Here is a 25,960-nt window from a genome sequence, read left to right as displayed (position 1 = left end):
TCAGTAGTTGTGGCTCATGGGCTCTAGAGCACAGGCTCAGTAGTTGTGATGCACGAGCTTAGTTGCTCTGCGGCATGTGGGATCTTCCCAGACCAGGGCTCAAACCCATGCCCTCCTGCATTGGCAGGCGGATTCTTAACCACTGTGCCACCAGGGAAGTCCCCAAAACAGACATTTTTAACCAGGGTTCCATGGATAGAGTTCAGGTGGCCCATATACTTGAGTAGGAAAAAAAGTGCATTTAATTGAAATTCAGTATTTCCATTAGTAGTTTTATGACTTTGTCACCAATAGAAATCCCAAATAATTTTCTCTCATATTATTCTTGTTCCAAATATCTTAAAATAATGAGTAAAAATTGTTTATACTCATACTCCTACTTTGAAGTTATACTAGTTATTAGAAATGCCACTAGATCTTGTTATTTTCTATATTATGAAGACGCATCTACATCAGACTTTTGGATTTTATTATATTTTGATCCATGAATTTCAATGCAACTGGTTAACTTGATAATTCTATGCATGTTATTTTGTACATTTAAGAAATATTTCGAGAAGGAATTCAGAGGCTTCAACAAACTGCCAAAGTGTCCATAGCACAGAAATGTTAAGAACCCTTGGCTTAAGACAAGGGCCTACACCTCAGACAGCTGCTTTGGGTGTGCTGGAGCTCACTCTGGTCCTGTAACCCAGCTCGGTGGTAATATTCTGGGAAATAATTCCACAGCCATGTAGGATGATGAGGAAACACAGGGCCCCCCAGCTAGAGCCCTGAGGGGTGGAAAGAGCCTTTTTGGGGACAGGAAAAACCTTTTCTTCACTAGATACATATGGGATCGTAGTTCCCCGACCAAGGATCAAACTTGGAATTCAGACCCCCTGCAGTGGAAGCTCAGAGTCCTAACCACTGGACTGCCAGGGAATTCCCTGTTACTTGGTTTTTTACAACCTTGTGTAGAGTTTATCAGCATTAGTACTTTGCCTTTATGATCTGTTGGAATTATCATGAGCACCCTTTGGGCCACTGCAAAACCAAAACCAAAGTGGAGGATGTACATGTGTGTCCCTGAAGTTAACCATCTGAATCCACTCCTGTGGTGCCATCTTTCACTCAGTACGATAATCTCTAGGTCCTTCCGTGTCACTGCAAATGGCATTATTTTGTTCTTTTTTATGGCTGAGTAATATTCCATTGTATATATGCAGCATTCTTAATACTGAATGCAAGACCCTTTATAATCCAGCCCAGCTACCATTACAGCTTTATCACCAGATACCCCACACCTGGTCCCTCCCCATTTCACCCAGCTTTACTTAACGAATTGCTATTCCTCAAATATGCCGTGTGCTTCCAAGCCTTATGCTAGTCCCTCTTTCTGTTTTACTGGTAAAGCCTATTTATTTTTTTAATGCCTTCATCCATAGCATTTCATGTGCTAGTAGTGTTCTTGGGCCAAGACAAAATGAGTTGCTGCCTTATTTATGTTCCCCAATACTTTTACGAACACTTACATTACTTATCTGTTTTTATATGATCACTTGCTTACATTTCTGTCTTCCCAACTAGATTAACTTCCTCAAGGAAGTTAATAGACCCATTCTATACTTTGCTTACTTTTGTGTCTCCTAGAGGGCCCAGCTCAGTGCCTGTCATACAATTAGCAGCAAGTTTCTGCTGAATTAAAGTTACATTAGAGACTAGACACTAGAAATAATGCCACTTGCAGCAACATGGATGGACCTAGAGATTGTCATACTGAGTGAAGTAAGTCAGACAGAGAAATACAAGTATCATATGATATCACTTATATGTGGAATCTAAAAAATGGTACAAATGAACCTATTTACAAAACTGAAATAGAGTCACAGATGTAGAAAACAAACTTACGGTTAACAAGGGGAAAAGTTGGGGGAGGGGTAAATTGGGATATTGGGATTGACATATACACACTACTATATATAAAATAGATAACTAATAAGAACATACTGTATAGCACAGGGAACTCTACTCAGTGCTCTGTGATGACCTACACAGGACTAGAATCTTAAAAAGAGTGGATATATGTATATGTAAAACTGATTCACTTTGTTGTAGAGCACAACATTGCAAATCAACTATATTCCAATAAAAAAATTTTTAATTAATTAAAAATGTTTTTAATTTAAAAATGTAATAAAAAGGGGAAAAAAGAGTCTAGACACTTGTGTGCAATAGATCATTTCCATCAGCTGGCTTCTTTCAATCTATATTGTATTTTCTTCAAACCACCATTTACAACAGTTTGATTACAGAGCATAATTCACTCCACTGGATGGGGCGTTTTCACCAGTCTCGCCCATTTTTTTTCTTGCAATGTCACTGGAGTACCTTGAGCATGCAGCCTAATTCCACACACAGAGCAGCCCTTCTGTCCTTATCAACCTCCCACAGACCGCGAAGCCCTCAGTGTGCCTCTGTCCTTTGCCACAAACATGAGGTTCACGTTCCCTCTCATGGCCATTGGCCTGGAAGTTGCCATGATTGTTTTATTTGGATTATTTGTTCAGTATGAAATGGATCAGAACGTTTCCCAGCAGCCCAACAGCACCAAGTCACCTACCGTGGATGTGGACAGATACCTGGACCTGTATCCTCGTGAGTAAGCAATCTGCTTCTTATTGTACATTTTTGGGTTCTCAGAATGTGGACCCATTTTACGTTCTCAGAATGTGAGGTCTGTGAATACTGTAACCCCTAGCACTCTACATGGGAGCTCTTTACAGAATTATGTGATAGTTCTGAGTGCTAAGGTTATTATAAGTTTATGCTGGGGCATCTGGTCTCTGTAGTTAATGTGTTTGGATAGAATCTGTGTTTATTAAAATATCAGAACAAGAAGCTGAAAATGTAAATAATTGATCGATGTTTTGTGTTGCCTACATGCTGCTAAATGACCTTATTTTTCCCTTCATCACTAGTTCTGCAAGGTATAAAAATATCCCCCCCCCCAAAAAAAAAGACTCAAAGTTAACTTTGGAGGAGAAAGAGTAGAAACAAAATGGAATATTGAGAAGGAATTCATGTAAGGGCCTTAAGGTATAAGAAGGGGTATTAAGGATGATATAGGATGTAAATGATGTACTCAAGGCTTTATAATATTCTGAAAGGAAGAGCGTTTGTTCCTCTGAGATGAGAAGAAACGTGTGAACACCTGACATATTTTAAAAGCAGGACCCTTCCCTGGGAATGGCAACTGGAGGAAAGAACGGATATAGTTTCAAGTTTGGACAGGCAGGCTATAAAATACTTAGTATAAAAATAATAACTACCATTTACTGACTGCTTACTATGAGCCAGGCATATTCATCACCTTGTTAACCAGGGAGGGAGGTTGTGATATAATCTTGTTATATAGACTGTTTATTCAGTGAGGCACAAATAATTTTAGTATTTATTATTTATTAAGTGTTAAATTTTATTAATTTATTAAATTATTTTTGTAGCGATATTTATTATAGTTCTATAGCATATATCTAAGCTTTTTTAAGAAAATATGACATTTGTTCTCTCATTCCTACACATTTTTGAGGGAGTTTGTATAATGCGGAGTAGTCTCATGTAGAAACTGTGACCTAGAGCTGCCGAGCGACTCTGCCAAAATGCACATTCGCAAGTTAAGGGCAGAGTTAGGATCATAAGTCAGAGACTCAGGGTCCAAATCTAGTTCTTTTTACACTACATAGATATCCAAACGGGTTCTTGATTAAAGAATTTTATAATTTGCAAGTTCAAGAACACCAAAACAGAAAAGAATTCTGTTCAACTCTGTATGCTTTTGTACATTTCGTTTCTTCATCCAGTAAACATTTTTACTGTGTACCAAGCATGTGCTACAGCAAACTTACTCAAAGATAAAACAAGTAAGATGTCTTTATTGTAAGACTCCACTGTTCGGTACAAATGTGTAAACGAAGAGCTGCAGTATGGCATAGAAACAAAATGCCAAAAATATAAGATTAGTGTTATTCAAATAAAGTTATCTTAAGAGATTAAAAGCTTTGTAATTTGCATAATTCAAGCTGAATTCTCTCAGTTCCAGTGTCAACACTCATAGGTAAAACTTCAATTCAGAATTTGAGATAAAAGCCAAGTTGGAGAGAAGAGTTACTAAACATGGTCATTTTCTTCAATTGCCTAGCAATCATATAACCTTTATACTCTGCTTGCAAGGAATATAGAAATTCATTCATTTTATGATGCATTAAGAAAATATCTATTTAGCTCCCAATTCTCGTCAAGCAATCTTCGAGGTCCTAGGCTCTAGGCAGTAAATAAAGCAAAGCAAACAAAACAAGCAAAGTCCACGCCCTTGCTATTACCGAAAGTGGAGTCTGGCTGCTCGCCGCTCAAAAGCCAATAAAGAAGCAAGTTTGGTGGAAAGGAAAGTTTGCTTTATTATAGATGCTGCAGCTGAGGGGGAGGGCAGACTCCTGTCCAAAGGCCGACTCCCCCCCGCCCCCCGACAATCAGGGCGCAAGAGCTTTTATAGACAGCGGGAGGGGGCTACATGCAGAAAGAGCACAGTCAGCTCTGACAGTCCTCTTGATATTGGTCATCAGTGGTACGATCAGTGTCATATTGATTAAGTACTGTTAGTTTTCAGTTCCAGGGTTGGTTTGTTCCCATTTCGTTGAGGCCAATTCTCAGAATTGTGACAGCTTATGTCATGGCTACAGTCTGTTCCTCATGTAGTTAACTTCTTCCACCTGGCCGGGGTTTCAGTGTCTATAAGGCAGCTCACAGCATGTGGCTCAGGATATTATCTATAGCCCATGAGGAGGAACTAAAGGTCCTTGACTTTGGTTAATGACTAAACTATTATTATTTAGTCTTTTTGGACTGCTATTCTTTGCTTCTGCATTTTCTCACTTCTATTAAACTTATTCTTTGGCTACAGTTTTTCCACAAAAGGCAGGTGGAGAACATGGATTGGGGGAGGACCATAGGGTCCTGCTCTATTTCATTATAAAGTTTACATTCCAATGGGGAAACCCAGACCATACACACACACACACACACACACACACATATATATATGAATAGATATATATTCAATATGTATATATATATATTCATATTCACATATGTACTGTGCTGGGAGGGGAAAAGCATTTACACATATATACATATATGTACATGTGTATATATATGCATATACATATGCATCTCTGTGTATAATACAAGCAAATATATACATGTATATATTTGCTTGTATGTTATACATATACACAGCACACAGCCATACACTAACACACACACACTCACATGGTAATAAAATGCCACAGCAATAAACAAAGCAATATTTAAAAAATAGATGTACCTGGACAAGGGGGATATCCTTTCAGCCTTTCTCAACCAGGGTTATGTGAATGAATTAAGTCTTACTAGCCCAAGGCATCCACTGCATACAATTAATTAACTTCTCTTCTGTGCTTCTACAGTGGTACCAATCCTGTACCATCTTTGAGAGAACTAGAAAATAGTTACTTAAATCATTATCTTGTTCCATGGTTTAAATGAGAAATCTGATTGAGAAAGGCAGTTAATGTAGAGTCTGGATAGGTCTTTTTGATACGAAGTGACATTAAACAGAACTAAAAGAGGCAAGAGAATAAGCTATATGGAAACGGAACAAGGACATTTTATATGGAAGAAACAGCAAGCGCAAAGGCCCTGGGGTATTTAGTATATGCAGTGAGCAAGCAGGGAAAACAAACTCAGAAGTGTGAGAGTTTGGGTGCTACAGAGCCTTGTAGACTGTTGTAAGCAAACTGTTTTTATTCTGAGTTGATAAACAATTGGAGGACTTTGACAGGAGGAGTATGATATGATTTAAGTTTTAAAAACATTCTTCTGGATGTTACGTAGAAAAGGGTTTGTAGGGGATAAAGGGAACAACTAGAAAGTCATATTACAAGAACCATCTAGTAATCCTGAAGAGATATGAAAGTAGGCTGGACCAAGGTCATAATGGAGGAAGTTCCGAGAAACGGTCAAATTCTGGCTATAACTTGAAAGTATCGCTAAAAGGATTTTCTGTTATATCAGCTGTATCAAACATGAAAACAAGAGAGGGATCAAAAAATGATATCTAGGGCAGGATTCTTTTTCACTTCTTTAAGGGAAACATCAAATCACAGTTGCCAATAATAATAATGATTAACAATCAACAGCCAACACAGACACACACAAACCACAACATCTTCCTCACTATAAGGGCAGTGAAGCCAGGACATAGGCAGGGGGCAGGATAAGGGAAGAAGAATTTAAGCAATAGAGGTCCCTGGGGGCCCAGAAGAAGGGCATTACACAGAACACAAAGTGAAATTTTACATGGAAGGCAGTCTTCACTCATTCAAAATGCTCCCCGTAACTCAAGTCTATACACAATTAAAAGTTCTCTCTTCTGTAAGGTGGCTCCCAAGATCTAAAATTCTGGTTAGTACTAATCTTCCAGTTCAGCTATGTTATCACTGGTTAAAATATTTTGTAGAACAGCCCTAGAAACCACACAATTATACTAATTATACCTATATATTTTTTCCTACATTTCAAACAATTGATGTACATCAAACTTATGCAATAGCATAAGTCACTGGAGAGAAGATTATTAAATATTCACTCACTAAGAAGCAAAGTTCAAGTCAGGTCAACAAATATTTGGGGGCACCTACCCAGCACCATGGACGGTGCCAAGTTCAGGGGTTCAAGCACAGAAGAGGCTCATTTCCTGCCTAAGAAGCTCACAGGGACTTTCACCAGTTCTCAGTTGCAGTGTGGTGAAAGCTATGAATTTTTCACAAATAAATAAAGTAGGACCTTAATTTATATTTAAAATAAATTCAATAGGATATAATTTTATTCATCTCTCTCCTCTCTTGCATTCCTCACTATGCAATGCAGAGAAAGGGGCGATATCACACAATCCTGGCATCTGCTCCCATCCCAGGGCACAACTACGGAAGTGGGCAACACACCTGAATATCACATTGCATGTCATGATGGACCTCAGAGAAACTCATTTGAGGAATTAGATACACTCCATGGTTTTTGGCCTTCATGGCACCCAGCAAAGTGTTGGCCAGTTTGTTGAGGCAAATAATTTGTTAAAGGAATGACGTTTGGCTGTGACTGTCAACTAATCCTTGCTAACACATAGCAAGACTAGAGAAAAGTAAAGTTTAAGGAGAAGGCTCCTTGAAGGCTGTTAACATGTTACTAGAGATTCTACAAACACAAGGTCTTTAATGCCTACAGGACATTAAAACCACATCAATGAACTTTATGTCCTCTGTTAAACATTAGAATCCATTAGTCGTTTTTTTTTTTTGTTTTTTTTTTTCAGTACGCGGGCCTTTCACTGCTGTGGCCTCTCCTGTTGCGGAGCACAGGCTCCAGACGCTCAGGCTCAGCGGCCATGGCTCACGGGCCCAGCCACTCCGCGGCATGTGGGATCCTCCCGGACCGGGGCACGAACCCGTGTCCCCTGTATCGGCAGGCGGACAATCAACCACTGTGCCACCAGGGAAGCCCCCGTTAGTCTATCTTGAACTTTGAATGGATCCCATGTGTGATCTTGTTACACTGATCATTTGAAAAATACTGATTCACAGTTATGCAGATACTCCAAATGTTGACATATTTCATTATATAATATCAAAAAAGGATACTTGTTAATATCACCAACAATCTCACCAGAAACCCCAAGAAGTTTCAGAAAGCTGACAAGCTTGTAGTGGCAGACATAAATTTTCTGAAATTCTAATTTTTAATTTACTTCTAATTTTTTAATTTACTTCTTATTTAACTAAGTATAGTTGATTCACAATGTTGTGTTAGTTTCTGGTGGAATTCTAAGGTTTTTTTTTAAACTCAAAATGTATTACTGGCAACAAATACTGTGAGTTCTTTTCATTGAAATCACAACATCACTTCGTTCATTTTTCAGAAAAAGTTAATACCCATTTGAAAAACCATAGTTTATATCAATCTTTTTTCCAAAAAACAAAAAATGGAGTTCTGTGGAAAAGTTGCTCACTCAGCTCATAACTCAAACAATAACAAGCGTGCTTTTTCTTTTCTGAGACAACCATCATGTTTCAGTAGTGCTTTACGTGTAAAGACATGTATGAGAGGGTCAATAGTTACAATTAATAATTTTTACTGATTCATCAAGGAATCTGTAAGTAAAACTGGCTTTTTTTTTTCATGAAGAATACCAGACTACTAATTCAGTTTGGTACCACTGCTTTCCTTCATGCTAAAGTACAAGTAGTTTTCTATACCATTGTTTTTCATCATCTGCGGAAATATCAACACAGTGAAAAAGTCAAATAACACCCTGAATTAGAATTATCATAAAAATAATTTTAACCTCAGATTCCCTGAAAGTGTTTCCAAGATGCCCAAGATGTCTGCAGATCACACTTGAAGAATTACTGAAGATATAGGTAAACTGGCAACGAATGTACACAGCACTAGAAATTATTTTATGAATTTCAATACCAGCAACAGATTAGTACGATGATTTATTTTTAAAATCCCAATTTAAGAATATGCTCCTATTTTATTCAGATATCATTCAGTTCATTTATATATTTATTTATTTATTTATTTTGGCTGCACCACACGGCTTGCAGGATCTTAGTTCCCTGACCAGGGATTGAACCCAGGCCAGGGCAGTGAAAGCACCGAGTTCTAACCACTGGACCACCAGGGAATTCCTCATTCAGTTCATTTATTACAAAAGATTCAGCAAATCTAGATATACGTGACAGGCAAAAGGTTACAAAAAGTGCAGGGTAAATGATTCCTAGGAAATTGTTTGCTGCGATCCTAAGTGATACAATGCTTGAATTAACATGCTGTGTTTTATAATCTAACAATAAGATACCAGCCTCCTGTATGCTGCCTTTGAGTTGACTCATTTTGTTTACTTAAAAGGACTGGAAGCAATGAGCACAAATAGAACCCATATCTTGCCTTCTAACTACCGTTTTCCACTCAGAGGCTCATTCCAGGTCAGGGCAAAGAAAGCTCAAGGTAAGCCAAGTGTATAAAGACTAATGGGGGCATGCCAAGAGAACACAAGATCCTACTTGAAAGAGCACCAGCTAGCCAAATTGGGGATAAATAGAGCATTAAAAATAATAATGGTATGATGGTAATAGATTATAACACACTGAAACAAAGAAAAATTGATGATAAACGGGCACAGACAAGCACATAAACAAATGAAATAAAACCAGAGGGACGTGCAAAATCTTACAGCTGTGCCCGGCGACACTGTGCAGAGCATCTGGTTCTTGAGGGTCATCTAGAAGTATGTCAGGTAAAGAAGTGTTGAGTATAGGGGAATTCCCTGGCAGTCCAGTTGTTAGGACTCAGCACTCTCACTGCCAGGGCCCCGGGTTCAATCCCTGGTCAGGGAAGTAAGATCCCACAAGCCATGTGGCATGGCCAAAAAAGAAAAAGTGTTGGAGGTGGGATGGGGCGGACATTCTAGGCAGCACCCGTATACAGGAAATAGAGGAGAAAGAAGGTTCTGTTTCATTTTTCTGTTGGTTGGTGGTGGGAGAGGGAGAGTTGGAATCATCAGTTGCATTTCAAAGATATTGAGTTATCAGGGCTTAAAAGATACCCTAGTCCAAGATAAATGTGAAGTAAAATATAGAACAAAAATACCAGACGTTGCCAAGTTTACTTTAGAGGCTAAAGTTGCCTGCTATTGACGGAGACAGACAAATACAATAAGATATCACTTACACGTGGAATCTAAAAAATAATACAAATGAATCTATATACAAAACAGATACAGACTCACAGACATAGAAAACAAACTTATGGTTACCAAAGGGGAAAGGGAACAGCGATGGACAAATTAAGAGTATGGGATTAACAGATATAAACTACTATACATAAAGTAAATAAGCAAGAAGGATTTACTATATAGCACAGGGAATGTTATCCAATATCTTGTAATAGCCTATAATGGAACATAATCTGGAAAAAAAAAAAAGGCAAATCACTATGCCTTATACTGAAAGTAACACAGTATTGTAAATCAACTATACTTCAATTTTAAAAAATTGCCTGCTACTGAGAATATCTGATTTAGACAAGTCTTGGAAGTCCTTAAAACCTGTCAGAAGACTTCACAAAAGTTCCAATCACTAAAGAAATCCCTTTTTCCTTCTATGAAGAGGATACTTAATTCCTTTAAAGGCAGAGTCTTGCACCATAAAACTAAACTCATGACCCTCTCCTTTGTCCCCACCCTCAAAAAAAAATTCCTAGTGCAGGATGAAAGACAATACATAATCCTGTTTATAAACCTTTTTATCCATACCTTATACAGAATCATTATTTGTCAAGAGCCTTCTCAACTTTGTAAGCTCTCTTAGATGAGGTTCTTAAAGCCCCCTTGTGGCGAAAAGCAGTAACAAGAATTAGATTTGGGGGAGGGGTGGGAAACAGTGGAGCACTGTTAATACAAGAAATTCCTCCCTCTATATAACGTCTGGTTTTCCAACAAAGGAAGAGGGGGATAGAATCTGAATAATTATTACTCCCAGTGTGAGACATTGAAAAATGAGTTAAAACAATTTTTAAATTAGTTGGTTACTGCACACTTTAAAATCAGCTGATGACAGGAGGAAAAAGAGTTTTCTAAACAAGAACGTTTAGAAAAACAACTTGGCGTAATAAAAAAAAAACAGTGAAGACAGTAAGCCTGGGTTCTTATTTTTATTTTAGTTTTGTGATTATAAACAACTCACCTAACTTCTCTGGATCTTAGAGTCCTGACCTAAAAACAAAATAAAATAAATGAAACAACTTATAGAGCTAGGAGAGACTTTGGGCTTCATCTAATCCAAACTGTTCTTTAAAGAGGAGAAAACTGAGTTGCAGAAAGGTCTAGGAAAATCATAAACAGTAAGTCACGCATACTCTCTGAGCTCCACTCCAACTTAGTCTATGATCTAAATCAAATGTTTATATAAAAAATTTAAATGGTGGTAAAACAATCTGTAAAAATAGATAAATGCATGTGGTCACCTATATTTCCAAAATCAAACAGGTTGATGTTAGTTGACAGTTGCCCATTGGCAGGTCAGGTAAAATCCCAATTCTGAAGTTCTCTGGAAAGATATGAGATGAGGGTGGGCATCCAGAATGCGGGTGTAAGTCAGATTATTGCCAATAGGCATTATCTCACTAGGAAAAAAAAAAAGACTGCAGCATTCTCCTCTCTGAGACCTCCCTCAAAGCTGCTAATGAGAGGGAATCTTCAGAAATCTTTTTCCTTTTTCACCCTCCTCAGACTGACTGTCTTGGGAGGTTGCACCAACAAATAAAATGACCAAAAGGCTCACTGCATGGATGGAGTCGAAAGAATGATGACACTGTGTGTACCTGAATCAGCAAGTTTGGTCTGGTTTTCTCATTCTCTTACATTTACAGCACTCATATATAAGTGAGACTAGCTTCTAGACCACCAAAGGAACCTCGTAATTCAGTCTATGATGCCAACTTCTGTCTGTCCTGGTATTTGTCACAGAGTAAGATGGTAGGGTAAGTCCCCACAGCTCCGACCAGCCCTTTTCAAATACTGGGAATCTTTGGAAAGACAGCCTCTTCATCCACTTCCGGGTTTGTGATCACTGCCACAGATTAGTTGATCGGATTTAATCTGAAAAGTTTGAAAAAAATGTAGTATGCAAGCTGTGTTGGGGAGAGAGTCAGGACAGTTCTACAGAGACGAGGGGAGCCCAAAGGGAAGGTGCTACAGACTCTAAGAGCGACATTAGCCTGAAAGAAGGTTATTGGGGAGTGTCTTATGATCAACACCTGCAGCAGAAGTGTTTGGGCAGAGAGAGAAGCCTCAGCTGACCCCACCAGAAACTCTGAGACTGGGATTGTCTAGCTTCAGGTGGCCCTCTCCCGAGGCAAGGGGATGCACATGTCAACCAGTCACTGCGCTCAGGCTCCCCAAGGGAAGGCCTGTGATCTGTATAAGACAAGAGTGTTTCCCAGAGGGAAGGGAGAGCTGTCACCTGGCAGCACTCCCTACAGCCCCAGGAAATGTGAAATATAGCTTTTGCAGTATTGCAGATGAGAACACTGAAGCTCCCAGAGAATAAGTGACTTGCCCAAGGTCTCACAGTCACGTTATACAATTGGGGGATATCAGCCTACATCTCCAGAACCAAGTCAAGTATCTGTTCCTCAAGAGGATACAGCCTTCCTTCCGTTGGCTTAGAAAGTGTTAATGAAGACATTATCCCATATGACTTGAATAATGATCTAGTAAGATTTCCAGGGCTGGTCCTATTATACACATTTGATAGATAAAGACAGCAGCTCATTCATTTAGTCAATGTTGCCTCTTTTCCTATATGCACGCTTTTATGACAGATTCAGGGGAGCAAAGGATGAGTATGCCCTAATCCCTTCAATCAGGAAACTCACAATCTAGTGCAGGCAATGGACACCTCACCAAATAACTATTACAGTGTGATACGTGCTAAATAAATGGTAATGCAATGTGACAAATGCTAAAGCTGAGGTTTGGAAAAGACAAGAGGAAATATTAATTTTCCCTGGTAATATTGGGAAAGTCTGCAAGAGCGGGTGATACTTGCACTATGTTTTGCAAAGTTTTCCTCAGGTGGAAAGTAATGGAAAACTCTTCAGGGAGAGGATGAAAGACACACTGGTATGATAGTGCATAGTCTTCCAAGAAAAGGCTCAGACACTGAATAATTTGCCCAAGGTCTCCTGGCTGCTAAGTAACCAAGCTGTCACTTGAACCCAGCCTTTGGCAGCCCAGTTAACATTCTCTTTGTAGTGTTTTCTGAAAAGAATGTAGCACTTAGTAAATGGAATATGCTATGATGTAACACTTTCTCAGTGGTCCCCTTATGCAGATTTTTTTTCCTCTGCTCTTTTGCAGTCTTCCAAGATGTGCATGTTATGGTATTTGCTGGGATTGGCTTCCTCATGACCTTCTTGCGAAAATATGGCTTCAGCAGTATGGGCATCAACCTACTCATTGCTGCTCTGGGCCTCCAGTGGGGCACTATTGCACAGGGGATCCTGCAGAGCCATGGAGAGAAATTCCACATTGAAATCAAAAAGTGAGCACCCCTTATTTTCCAACCATTGTGTTTTCAGAGCAATTGTTTCTCTGCTTAGTCTCTTGACAGCCAGCCTCTGAACTAGCTTGCAAATTGTTTCCTTTCCATGATAGAAGATCGTTGAGATCCAAGGATCTAAATCAATGCCTTGCTCAACTGAGCTGGACCATACATTCATGTCTATATCCACTATGATTTGACCTTAAGGGTATGAGAAATCTCCTTCCATAAAATTATTATTCCTTCCTTATTAAGGTAATAATAATAATAATTATTCCTTTACCTTATTAAAGTAAAACCCTAAATGAGGTAAAGAACAGGTAGGTTAAAGGAAATGTGAGAGCAACTAAAGATTGTATGTTAATTGGAGGTGGGGGTGGGCAAGGACGTGGGAGAGGATAAAAGTAGGCCTGGGAGAAGCACCTGATGGGGACAGGTGGGGAGAGGGCCCTTGAACTCTGGACAGGGTGATGCTGTAGTTCATTACAACTCATATATGTGGGGTGTGCATTATTCTTCAATGTCTTCTTTCTTCTTCCCTCAGCATGATAAATGCAGACTTCAGTACAGCCGCAGTTCTGATTTCTTTTGGAGTTGTCCTGGGAAAAACAAGTCCAATGCAAATGCTGACCATGACAATTTTAGAAATTGCTGTCTTTGCTGTCAATGAATATCTGGTTGTCGAGGTATTTGGGGTAAGTGTTCTAGTGATACTTACCTAGCTTTGAACACCACAACACATGTATTGGATGCCCACTATATTCAGGGACAAACCTTGGTGACAGTGATACCATAGCAAATAGTACTCATAGTCATCATTTGAGTGCCTACTGTAAACCGGGAGTTTTATAAACATTATTTAATTGCAGTATCACCACAACAGTGTAAAGTAGGTATTATGATGTTACTATTTATACACAATAAAACTGATGATCACAGATGCTAAATGACTTACTTGCCTGAATCTGGATTCAAATCCAGAATTTTCTAGCTCTACAACTCTTTTTATTAAAATACATTTTCTATCAATGATCAATTCCTATTTATATTTCAACTACTCATTGAATAGCTCTTTCAAAGCCTTTTATTACAGCTTAGATGAAATTTCTTCTCCTCCGTGAAAATCTCATTGATTCTCCCAAGGAAAATAAATAGAATATTTCTGGGCACTCTCCAGTATTTTATTTATGCCTCTATTGAACATGTAATTCAATAGCAAATACTTTTGGTAACTTTCTAGGTGTCATGTGTTGGTGATTCAGTGACAAACAAATAGTTAAGGTCTCTGTCTTCATAGGGTTTACAATCTAGTGGGGGAGACAGACATCCAACAAATGATCATACATTCAACCATCTACCTATAGAATCACGCACACATACACAAAAATATTACTATAAATTGCAACACGTGCTTTGAAAAAATAAATAGAGCGGCTCTGAAGGAGTATACCTAAAAGATCTAACTTAGACTGTGGAATCAAGGAAGAATTGTCCAAGGAAGTGACAGCTAAGCTGGACCTGAAAGGTATATAGGAGTTTATCAAGCATGAAAATGTAAATAAATTAATAAATTTGTATCATTTTCCTACTTTAATAAGTACAGAGCAATGCCTTGGGTTTGGCACACTGAACTTTCCATCTAGAGACAAGAAATGTAGAAAACTGGATCAAATCCATTGTGTCCTGAAGAGGGACCTAAAATGCGCTTCTTCAAGTGAATCTTGGACCTCAGCTCATTTTCTTTTTCTTTTTTTTTTGTGGCGGCACTGAGCAGCATGTGGGATCTTAGTTCCCAGACCAGGGATCGAACCCGTGCCCCCTGCAGTGGAAGCACAGAGTCTTAACCACTGGACTGCCAGGGAAGTCCCTCAGCTGGTTTTCATATCATCATTGCAGGGTGAAGCTTCTTGAACCTTCAAGTCTTTGAGTTACAATGAAGTGAGCTTTTACTGCAATGTCAAGTGAATGCAAAAATCATGTTTGTTTTGTGTCAAGTGCAATGCATAATATTTCACTGAGAATCTCCCTAACCTGGAAAAGTAACCTAAAATGTATTGAGTGCCCACTAAGGACCTAACAGTTGAAAAATATGGTCCCAGCTCAATCTTACCACAAACTGTATTAGCTGGGTAACATTTCCCCATTTTACAGAACTGGAGATTCAAAGAAGTAGAGTAATTTGACTAAAGTCACATCAGAGAAGTACCTGACCTAGGATTGAAAGTCAGTTCTGTGTGGCTCCAATGCTTGCACTTTTTTGTTTTTCCTGATCCTGTTTTATTCCCTTTCTCTGACACATTTTTTCTCTTTCTTGATCTCTTTTTCTTTAACCCATGAAGCAGTTCTTTCATTGACCTCCCTCCTATAGTGAGTTTCACCTCTATTTACATGAATGTTTTGCCACCCTCAGGCCTCTGATGTTGGAGCATCAATGACCATCCATGCCTTTGGGGCCTACTTTGGTTTGGCTGTAGCAGGCATCTTATATCGATCAAGCCTGAAAGAAGGGCATCGCAATGAAGAGTCTGTGTACCACTCGGACTTGTTTGCAATGATTGGTGAGTTGGGATGAACTTGCCTGATTTTTGTCTATTTGGTCAGATGCAAGGGAATACCCCTATTTTCTCCTAACTCTTAGATAACAAAGCATAAAAGTAAAGACATCTTGTCAGTGCCCAAGGCAAATGGCTTCCCCTGGACTGCCTTCCATATTCAGAACTAATACCCCTTTTTGTGATTTACTACAGGGACTCTTTTTTTATGGGTATTTTGGCCCAGCTTTAATTCGGCCATCGCTGATGCTGGAAAGAACCAGTACATGGCCATCGTAAACACATACTTCTCTCTTGCCGCCAGCGTGGTTACAGCCTATGCATGCTCCAGCCTTCTTGACAGCCGAGGCAAGCTCCATATGGTAAGTGCCATGTTAACCCCCATGGAACTTTCGCTAAGCAACCCTGATGGCTGCTCTTATGACCAGTTCACTTCTGCATCACTGCTGAGCTGCCCAAACAAATCACAACACTGCAGACCTTGGAGAATAATCTGAAAATAACATTCCTTTATTCTTCAAATGTGTACTCTGGCAAATCTAGTAGGGAATATAATTATGCAAAAATGAAAGATCTGAAGCATATTTCTTTAATGATAGAGCTAACTGTCCCCAAGTTCTTAGAAAATCTTTCTTAGAAACAGGAATTTCTACAAGAGTAAAAAAAGAGAGTGGGGGAATGCAAGTTGACTTTCTAACAGCAGATATTTCTCTCAAAGAAATAACAACTAAATGTAATGTGGGATCTTGAATAGGATTCTGGAAAAGAAAAGGGATATCAGTGGGGATACTGGTGAAATTCAAAAAGGTATTTAATAATATTACACCAATGCTAATTTCCTAGTTCTACAGTGATGTAAGACGTTAACATTGGGGAAAACTGGGTGTGGTATATATGGAAACCTTCTGCAATATTTTTTTAACTGCTACATGTCTAAAGTTATTTCAAAATCAAACTTTTTTTATATCTCCCCCAAAATAGTCTTTTGAGTTTCTTGACTAAGAGCTTAAAGAAATATCAGTGAAGGAATAATCCTCAGATCAGCCACTCTTCCTTTCTGAGCTGAGGGAGAAAAAAGATATTGTACCAAAATATTACTTTGTTTTTCAAAATTTTTAAAAATTAATTTATTTATCTTGGCTGCGTTGGGTCTTCGTTGCTGCGTGCGGGCTTTCTCTAGTTGCCTCGAGCGGGGGCTACTCTTCATTGCAGTGCACAGACTTCTCATTGCAGTGGCTTCTCTTGTTGCAGAGCATGGGCTCGAGGCGTTTCACTAGTCGTAGCACACGGGCTCAGTAGTTGGGCTCGCAGGCTCTAGAGCACAGGCTCAGTAGTTGTGGCGCACGGGCTTAGTTGCTCCACGGCATGTGGGATCTTCCCAGATCAGGGCTTGAACCCGTGTCCCCTGCATTGGCAGGTGGATTCTTAACCACTGCACCACCAGGGAAGTCCCACTAAAATATTTCTAAGCATAGCTAAGGACATGTATTTCTGTTCTCTACAAATTGTTTCATGAGAAAAAACTGAAAACAATAAAAAGAAGCAATCGTACATGTACAGCTCAGTGGTTCTCTTTCAAAAGCACTGATAACCTGTCTTCCTCTGGCAGAACAATCAGAATATGATTTTTCTGAGGAATTCTGGTAAATGGAAACTGGTTACTCTTTCCTCCACCCTCAAATGTTCTCAGAAGAGTGACACTTGCAAAAGCTGTTTTCTTTGATGTGTAATGTGTACATTTCAATGTCTCTAAATCCCCTCTTTGATTATGGGAATATCATGGACTCTGCAAAAGCACACAGTGGCCACAGGCTTCTTTCAGTTCACGGTAACCACAAATGCATTCCAAAGCTGCATAAAGAGGCAGAACACTGCCAGAATAACTGCTGTATATTCCCACCCTCCTACTACAACTTCTTTTGATTTCCTCACATCCCTCTCCACACTGGTCTTACTAACCTGATCTCTCATGCATGACCAAAGAACCCTACAGCAAGGATACCAAGTGTCAACTGCTGGGAAGAAACGCCTTCTGAAATTACAAAGGACCTTCTTCTTAAAAAGGAATCCTGGGACTTCCCTGGTGGCACAGTGGTTAAGACGCCATGATCCCAGTGCAGGGGGCCTGGGTTTGATCCCTGGTCAGAGAACTAGATCCCACATGCATGCCGCAACTAAGAGTTCACATGCCACAATTAAGGAGCCCTTGAGTCGCAACTAAGGAGACTGCCTGCCGCAAGTAAGGCTGAGCGCAATCAAATAAATAAAAATTTTAAAAATAAATAAAAAGTCCATTCCCCAAAAATATTAAAAAAAAAAGAACGAATCCATAACCCTCCCAACTGAAGAATGTGTGGTGTATGGAATCCACTGAACCCACGATTGCTACAGTCCTTCTGAACTCCTCCTCCTTCCTCTCACCTCACTCACATTTCTGTGCCCTACACAGGTTCACATTCAGAATGCAACCCTTGCTGGAGGAGTGGCTATGGGCACTACTGCAGACATGGCAAATACCCCATACTATGCTATGATCATTGGGAGCATTGCAGGAGTGGTCTCCGTGTTTGGGTTCAAGTTTCTGACTGTAAGTATTAACAAGACACTCTGAGTCAAACTTTGGATCTGCCCCATCTTCTTCTCGCATCCCACCAGCAGAGAAAAGCTACGAAAAGTCCTTTCCTAAGCACCTCTCCTTGGGTCATTCAACATGTCAGTGTTCCAGTGGTTTCTACTCTTTCTTGCTTTCTTTTGTTTATATCAGTTACTTATAACAGTATGGACTGAACATACTTGTATTGCTTTCCTCAGGGCAGTTCCATTAAAGGTTTTGTGGTTGTTGATGTTTGTTTTGTATAATTAAGGACTCTGAGCCCTATTCATGGGATTTAGGATACCATCAGTAGGTAAGAATGAGTAGGAGTTAAAGTCACTCACCTTCAAATCTATCTACCTAAGACTGAAATGAGCAGTTTTGCCACCAGTGTATTCAGATTCTTTGATGTAAGCAGGTGTCAGATAAAGATGGGGAACTGGCCTGCAGATAAAAATTTTCCTGCATGGTCATTGACTTCAGTCACACAGCTCTCTATAGCTAACAAAATAATAAAGCTTCCTCTTTTTACAATTTTAGCCATTTTTCACTACTAAACTGAGGATCCACGATACGTGTGGGGTCCATAACCTACACGGCTTACCTGGTGTGATTGGAGGCCTCGCCAGCATTGTGTTCATAGCCTTGGAGACAGCTGACACGTGAGTGAAAGAATGGGTTTTCCTGTTCCCCAAGGTCAAGTGCTGTTTTCTCTTATTCTTAGAGAAACCCAGTGATGAGAGAGCTTTTTCTTTAGCAGTCCAGACCACAGTTCGTAAGTACTGTTCTTATTGAAGCCAAAGAGACACAACCAAGATAAAAGAATTGTATTGGAAGATGTTTCTTAACTAGCATTATTAATTTTTTTTTTGTTTAATTAACGTGTTTATTTAAATTTCTCTATCATAGGCAACTGTCTCATTGCAGATAGGACAATTTGATCATCACATTCAGATTACAGTAGGCTTACTCTTTTACTTGGTCCTACCAAAATCAAGCATATGGAGCATATATGATGAACTGGCAACCTTTGCATCCAATCCACACAAAGAAGGATGAGTTAGCATAATGTGGAGAGCATTTGGATCTGGGGAATCAGAAAGACTGGCATATGGTTCCAACTTTGCTACCTAGTTAAGTGGCTTTTGACAAGTCACTCAGCATTTCTGGTTCTAAGTTTTCTCATCTGTAAAATGAGAGACTTGTACTATTTATTCTCTGAAATCCCTTCTAGGCTCTAACAGACTTAGATTCTTCCCCAAGTGGCCAGAGAAAGAACAGCCATCAGTCAAATTTAGGAGAATGGAAGTGATGCCATAAGCCATCAGTTGTAATTTTATGCAACAAGATTGGAACAATTTGATATGAATGTCATCCATGCAAAACAGCTAGGAAAATTGTAGAGTTCAGATCACTCAGGGAGTAAGGAAGGAGGAATCAAAATGCTCAATTTTTGATTGAAAACATGAGGAAAAGGTGAATGTGTTTGATGATGTCTCAACAAGTCCACTGGCTGGAGTTATATAATATGAAAAGAAAGTGTTTCTCTTCCATTTTAGCAGATTAAAATATTACCATGTTAAGACCAGTAATGATAAATATTTGAAAAACTTGCTTCATCATATTTTCTACTGAATAGACAATTTGCTTCCTCTTCATGTGTATAGGTGACCCATTTCTTCTGTTGTTTTATTATTATTATTTTTTTTACTACTTTTGTAAATTTGGAGGACAACCCCAGAAATATCACATCTTCTTTTAGTTCTTTCCAGGACCCAACAGAGTGTTGAGACCAAACACTGATGTATTTTAATGCAAATCAAGCATGACAAAAGTTTGAGATAAATAGTTCAACTCCTAAGTATTATAGTGTGTAAACGTTCTGCACACACACTTAAGAGGTGTCTCAGGATTAGAAATAGAGGAATTCTTGAGCATCATGCCTGGATCAGTTCCATAGATGCGATAAAACTTGTCTGTCTGGCCCTCAAAGGCTGGGTCTTGCTGGGTGGCCAGATTTGGGGTAGGTTTCATGGTTAAGAGTCCAATCCTTGGGTATACAGGTTTAGCAACTTCTTAATTTACTCAGGAGGCGTTGAGAGGGGCAAGCCTTGGAAGGCCCATTCACATGTGTGGGTAAAATTCACACATATTTCACACAGCAGATAAAATACATTTGTACAAGAGCCAAATCTATTTACTCACATGTGTCTATTCAGAATATTACAATGCAAATCGGGTTTCTTGGTAAGCATAGAACAAGGAGAAGTTAATATACTTAAGGGACATTTTTTCAAGTTATGGCAGCTTTACTCTAACAGTGCTGTTAATTTTGTCTAACTCTGTGTTTTCCAAGCCTATTTTATCATGGAATAACTTTCATCAAAAACATCTTTTAATACCTTGTAAAAGATCTTGGCAGATGCTGGTAAAATTAACAGGCAGCTTACAAAAGAAGAAAATCAGATGAGTTAAACACATATTAAATATTCAACCTTGCTAGTAATCAAAGAAATGCAAATTAAAACAAATGATCCATTTTTCAGTTATCAAATTGATAAAGATTTAATAAATTATAATATTTTTTTTTTTTTGCGGTACGCGGGCCTCTCGCTGTTGTGGCCCCTCCCGTTGCGGAGCACAGGCTCCGGACGCGCAGGCTCAGTGGCCATGGCTCACGGGCCCAGCCGCTCCGCGGCATGTGGGATCTTCCCAGACCAGGGAACGAACCTGTGTCCCCTGCATCGGCAGGCGGACTCTCAACCACTGCGCCACCAGGGAAGCCCCTAAATTATAATATTGAATGGTGGCTAAAGTGGAAACATGGGGATATAAATTATACAAGGTCCTATTTGGAACAGCCCTTAAGAAGAATATAAACCTTTACTGATAATCCCATTTCTAGATAGGTTTTATTTTAGGGAAATTATTGGACAAGTCCATAAGCATATTCCTAAGAGGATATATTCTCACAGCATATTTAAAAATATGAAACATCAGAAGCAACCTAAATACCCAACCTATAGAACTATAATTACAGTATATCTGTACAGTGTGATACTCTAGTAATTAAAGTTATGACCCAGATCTACATTTACTGACATGAAAAAACATTAAGATTTAATGGGAAAATCAGTATCATGACATGATTGCATTTTTATAAAAATACTTGCTTATATTTTACATGTTTATACTGATAAGATTGGAGGGAAATTAAACTTTTTCCCTTCTTAATTAGTGGTTTTGAAATTTTTACAATGATCATATATTACTCGTACAAATTTTTCTTTAGTAGAAAAAAAATCATAAACCCTTCAGATAAAGAGAAAGAAAGGAATCTGAGTTAAGTACATTCTTCTCCCTGAAGGATGAGGAAGAAACCACACATTCTCCTAGTTCAATGGTTTGCTTTCCTGCAATAACTCAACTATTTGTTAATTGCCTGTTAAGAGTGAGGCACTGTGCTAAGGAGATTCCCACACTCCTAGTTCATTTGACACCCTTATGCATTTCTATAGCTTTTTATCACATTCTTCTATTCCCCAAATTATAAGGAATTTTTCACTCATTAAATTTTAAGGTAACTACTTCTAAGATATAGATGCACTTTAATATTTTCAGTGAGTTGTCCCTACAATACCTGGTAAAATTAGCTTTTCTGATTTTTTATTTCATCACAATTGTTTCTGGGGGGATGAAGTAAGGAGAGATGGCTGCTCACATTTGTTTTGTATATTGCTCCATCCTCAGTGCCTAGAAGGGAAGCTGGCACAAAGCAAGTACCCAATAAGTAGTTGTTGAATGAATCAGAACCTCGTACCACATTTTTAGAAAATACTAAACCCTCTAAGGAAGATCTCTTTTTTTTTTAAAGTCTTTATTGGAGTATAATTCTTTTATATTGTTGTGTTAGTTTCTGCTATATAACAAAGTGAATCAGCTATATGTATACATATATCCCCATATTCCCTCCCTCTTGCGTCTCCCTCCCGCCCTACCTATCCCACTCCTCTAGGTGGTCACAAAGCACCGAGCCGATCTCCCTGTGCTATGGGGCTGCTTCCCTCTAGCTATCTATTTTACATTTGCTAGTGTATATATGTCCATGCCACTCTCTCACTTCATCCCAGCTCATCCTTCTCCCTCCCCATGTCCTCAAGTCCATTCTCTACAGCCACTATGGAGAACAATACGGAGGTTCCTTAAAAAACTAAAAATAGAACTATCATATGACCCAGCAATCCCACTACTGGACATATACCCTGAGAAAACCATAATTCAAAAAGAGTCATGTACTGCAATGCTCATTGCAGCACTATTTACAATTGCCAGGACATGGAAGCAACCTAAGTGTCCATTGGCAGATGGATGGATAAAGAAGATGTGGCACATATGTACAATGGAATATTACTCAGCCATAAAAAGAAATGAAATTGAGTTATTCGTAGTGAGGTGGATGGACCTAGAGTCTGTCATACAGAGTGAAGTAAGTCAGAAAGAGAAAAACAAATACCGTGTGCTAACACATATATATTGAATCTGAGGAAGATCTTTTCATCATTCCTGAAGAAAAAGGTAGTTCCTGTTTAAGTGCTTATAAGAATTTGTGAACGTTGATCAAGAGTTTCAAAGAAAATAAATATATGAGATAAAAGAAAACTTGTAACAAATGTTTGTTTGCTGGTATGTAATGATGCACTCTGGCCTGGAAGGGGCAGGCATGCATGCCCTCAGGAGATGAGCTTTGTTTGCTGGCTTGGAAAAACAATGGAATTTTTTTGGCCTCCTAGGTCTGCCATGGCCATGCAGGCAGCTGCGCTAGGTTCTTCCATCGGAACAGCACTTGTTGGAGGGCTAGTCACAGGTGAGCATAAAAAGTAAACATATGTTTATATCTCATGCTCTCAGCATAATAGATGATAATAAATATTGGTAAATTTAAAGTTTTTCTAAACTTCTGACAGTAATCATGTAAGCTCAAGGGGATGACTTTACAACAGTATTTTAATTACTTTGCAAGTTGATTTTCCTCTTCAGCATCATAACATGACTTATTTTCTCCCCACTTTCACAGGTTTGATTCTAAAGATACCTATCTGGGGACAACCAGCTGACCAGGACTGCTATGATGATTCTGTTTATTGGGAGGTACTATATAGTGTTCTAAGGACGTACATGATGACTACACTAGGGAAAGTTTTGCTCACCTCATGTCTAGATGTCTGTGTGGCACCCCCATGATGAAATTGGTTGAACTCCCTATTTATAGAGAGAAATTGAGAAAATGTGCCCAGAAAGATAAAATCAGAAGCTATGATATTTTCCAAAGCAGAAACTAGATGAAGAAAAGACAGACTTTAGTTGGCAAGTGCCCTTGCACTCCTCCGAGGGCAATAAAAAAGCTCCTCATAAAACTGTAAGAATCCTGGGCAGTGGTGTGAGATTTTACCCCACATATAAAAGTTGACGAAACAGGTGGAGCACCAAGGTTGAAGAATTTCAGTGAGTACACAAGAGGTTCTAGGACTAACAAAACAACAGCTTCTTTCCATCCTGCAGTTTCTACCTCTTTATTTCATTGACATTTTCTCCCAAATTATTTCCTGCAAAGCTTAAGACTGATAGATATTTGGATGTGTTCCATGGGATTTCCAAAGAGAACAGGTTTGGGAAAGCGAATGTAGTCAGGGTGGGCGGGATAAATATTTTTGTTTTATTATTCTTTCCCAACTCAAACAATTTTTATTTCCAGTTTTTTCTAAGCTTGAATAATAATTACAGAAAATCTTTGTTGTGATACTAACCTCTGACAAGCCCAGTGAAAGAAACTATCAAAAGTGCCCTGGGCTTCCCTGGTGGCGCAGTGGTTGAGAGTCCGCCTGCCGATGCAGGGGATGCGGGTTCGTGCCCCGGTCCGGGAAGATCCCACATGCCGCAGAGCGGCTGGACCCGTGAGCCATGGCCGCTGAGCCTGCGCATCAGGAGCCTGCGCTCCACAACAGGAGAGGCCACAACAGTGAGAGGCCCACGTACCGCAAAAAAAAAAAAAAAAAAAAAAAAACCCCCAATTTTTTTTTTTTTTTTAAATCCCCCAGAGGAACATTTTCGCACCGAAAAAAAAAAAAAAATAAAAAAGTGCCCTAATCTTTTCTTTTTTTTAAGGTCCCTAGGAGGACAGAACTGGACGTGTTCAGTCATTTCCATGAACGTGGCAACCGCAACCAGTTAGAACCTGAAGCCTAAAAACCATTCCTGTGCCTCCGCCTCTTTGCCCATTGCCTAGACTTGAAATAAGATGGCAGCATCCAGTGAGAATATGGACCAGAATGGACAGATCCTGAGCCCCAAATGTCCAGTGTGAAAATGTTTTAACATAATCTGGTGCTGTCTCTTGGCATCAATGATCGTTTGATTGAAGAAATGTGACATACAACAGATGGTCAAATGGATTCTATTCAGGACTCCCAGATTACTCTTGCCAGTGGGTAGGTACAGGGTGAACATTCCATGTATTTTCTTGTATCTTTTTTTTTTCCACATAGAGGAAAATTTACAAAGAAACCAACATTTTCTAATCATGTCTTAATGTACATACTATGTCTTCAATCCCAAAGATTATAAAACCGAAGCCAATGAAACAATAATTTATGTAAGAAATCTATATAAGAAATAAGAAAGAAACGTACGTATGTAAAGCAGTAATATGATTGTTTTTTGACTGAGCTCTCTTGATTCTAAAAATGGTCTAGTTAGTAATGTTATGTCTTTGTTTTGTCGGCTAAAAAAAAATGCACAACCTAAAAGTTGAGAATCGTGTTCTATTTGGTAGACTTTCTGAGGACATAAGCCCGGGAGACAGCCTCTCAGAGAGTTCTGACGGACTGCTTGGAAGAGGTAAGGGAGGAACCAGGATATACAGGAGTTTTGCAACAAAGACCAAGTAGTCAGAACATCAAAAGATTACTGTTAATTAAAAACAACCAGACATCTCAAGTTAATGAATTTGGCACTTTTCTATGTATGGGAAGATGCAAGAGTCTGGGCTGCGCACCTCAGCTATCTGGGGCCAGTAGCCTGTGGGCATCCTGCTGTTTGCATCCTGAGCTCCTTCAGGGTTCACCCTCAAGAAAGGAGGTAGTGGCTAATGGCTGCAACATCCTTTGTTTACTGATATGGCAGGCAACATGTTTCATTCACAGTTTGAATATTCTTATGCTTAACTTCCTTTGCATGTTTACTATTTGCAATAAGAGCTCAAATGCTATCTGACCAATGTCTGTTTTGTACAAAATTTCAGTGGATTAAATCTTATTATACAATAAAGCATTTGTCTTTTTTCTTTGGTGGTTAGAATTCATTTTAGTAACAAACACACACATTACACACACATACACACACATTCCTCATACTTAGTCCATACTCAGTTCAAATAAGTTGTTACTATGTATTCACTACTAAAAAAATCAAGTTAATGTCTCATGTTATAGGGTACGTTTTGAAGAACTCAGTTTTAGAAAAAGGTAACTGACATAGTCATATAAAACCATTTCTAGGGAAATAACATAAAATTTTTTCTCTCTGTTAACGCTGAAGATTTTTCTTCTATCTCTGGAGTCCTGGTCTCTTGCCAGGAT

The 25,960-nt window shown here is 39.0% G+C and overlaps 1 protein-coding gene across 3 annotated transcripts; it reads left to right on the top strand.

Moving 5' to 3' along the window:
• Positions 1 to 2,452: 2,452 nt before the first annotated feature.
• RHAG (Rh associated glycoprotein) lies at positions 2,453 to 25,691 on the top strand. Of its 3 annotated transcripts, none has more exons than XM_024766155.1 (10): positions 2,453 to 2,637; positions 12,998 to 13,181; positions 13,726 to 13,876; positions 15,592 to 15,739; positions 15,929 to 16,095; positions 18,183 to 18,320; positions 18,867 to 18,988; positions 23,117 to 23,190; positions 23,401 to 23,474; positions 24,497 to 25,691. In XM_024766155.1, exons 1-10 carry the CDS (start codon positions 2,475 to 2,477, stop codon positions 24,530 to 24,532), a joined length of 1,257 nt encoding a protein of 418 aa, XP_024621923.1. In that variant the 5' UTR covers positions 2,453 to 2,474; the 3' UTR covers positions 24,533 to 25,691. The 3 variants fall into 3 exon arrangements, with proteins under 3 accessions (XP_024621923.1, XP_024621922.1, XP_024621921.1); XM_024766154.1 differs by having other exon boundaries at positions 24,489 to 25,691; XM_024766153.1 differs by lacking the exon at positions 24,497 to 25,691 and having other exon boundaries at positions 23,401 to 23,567.
• The last annotated feature ends 269 nt before the right edge of the window (positions 25,692 to 25,960 follow it).

The sequence above is a fragment of the Neophocaena asiaeorientalis genome, unplaced genomic scaffold, assembly GCF_003031525.2.
Source record: "Neophocaena asiaeorientalis asiaeorientalis breed wild unplaced genomic scaffold, Neophocaena_asiaeorientalis_V1.1 scaffold46, whole genome shotgun sequence".
Classification (NCBI taxonomy): Eukaryota; Metazoa; Chordata; class Mammalia; order Artiodactyla; family Phocoenidae; genus Neophocaena; species Neophocaena asiaeorientalis.
The sequence above is the reverse complement of the archived record's forward strand: the minus strand, read 5'-3'. Positions and strand labels throughout refer to the sequence as shown.

What these genes read in the sequence shown, in the direction of transcription:
- RHAG (XM_024766153.1), top strand. Translation starts at nt 2,475, where the DNA reads ATGAGGTTCACGTTCCCTCTCATGGCCATTGGCCTGGAAGTTGCCATG. An exon ending in ATACCTGGACCTGTATCCTC is followed by an intron (nt 2,638 to 12,997) that starts GTGAGTAAGCAA and finishes GCTCTTTTGCAG; the next exon opens with TCTTCCAAGATGTGCATGTT. An exon ending in TGTTGGAGGGCTAGTCACAG is followed by an intron (nt 23,191 to 23,400) that starts GTGAGCATAAAA and finishes CCACTTTCACAG; the next exon opens with GTTTGATTCTAAAGATACCT.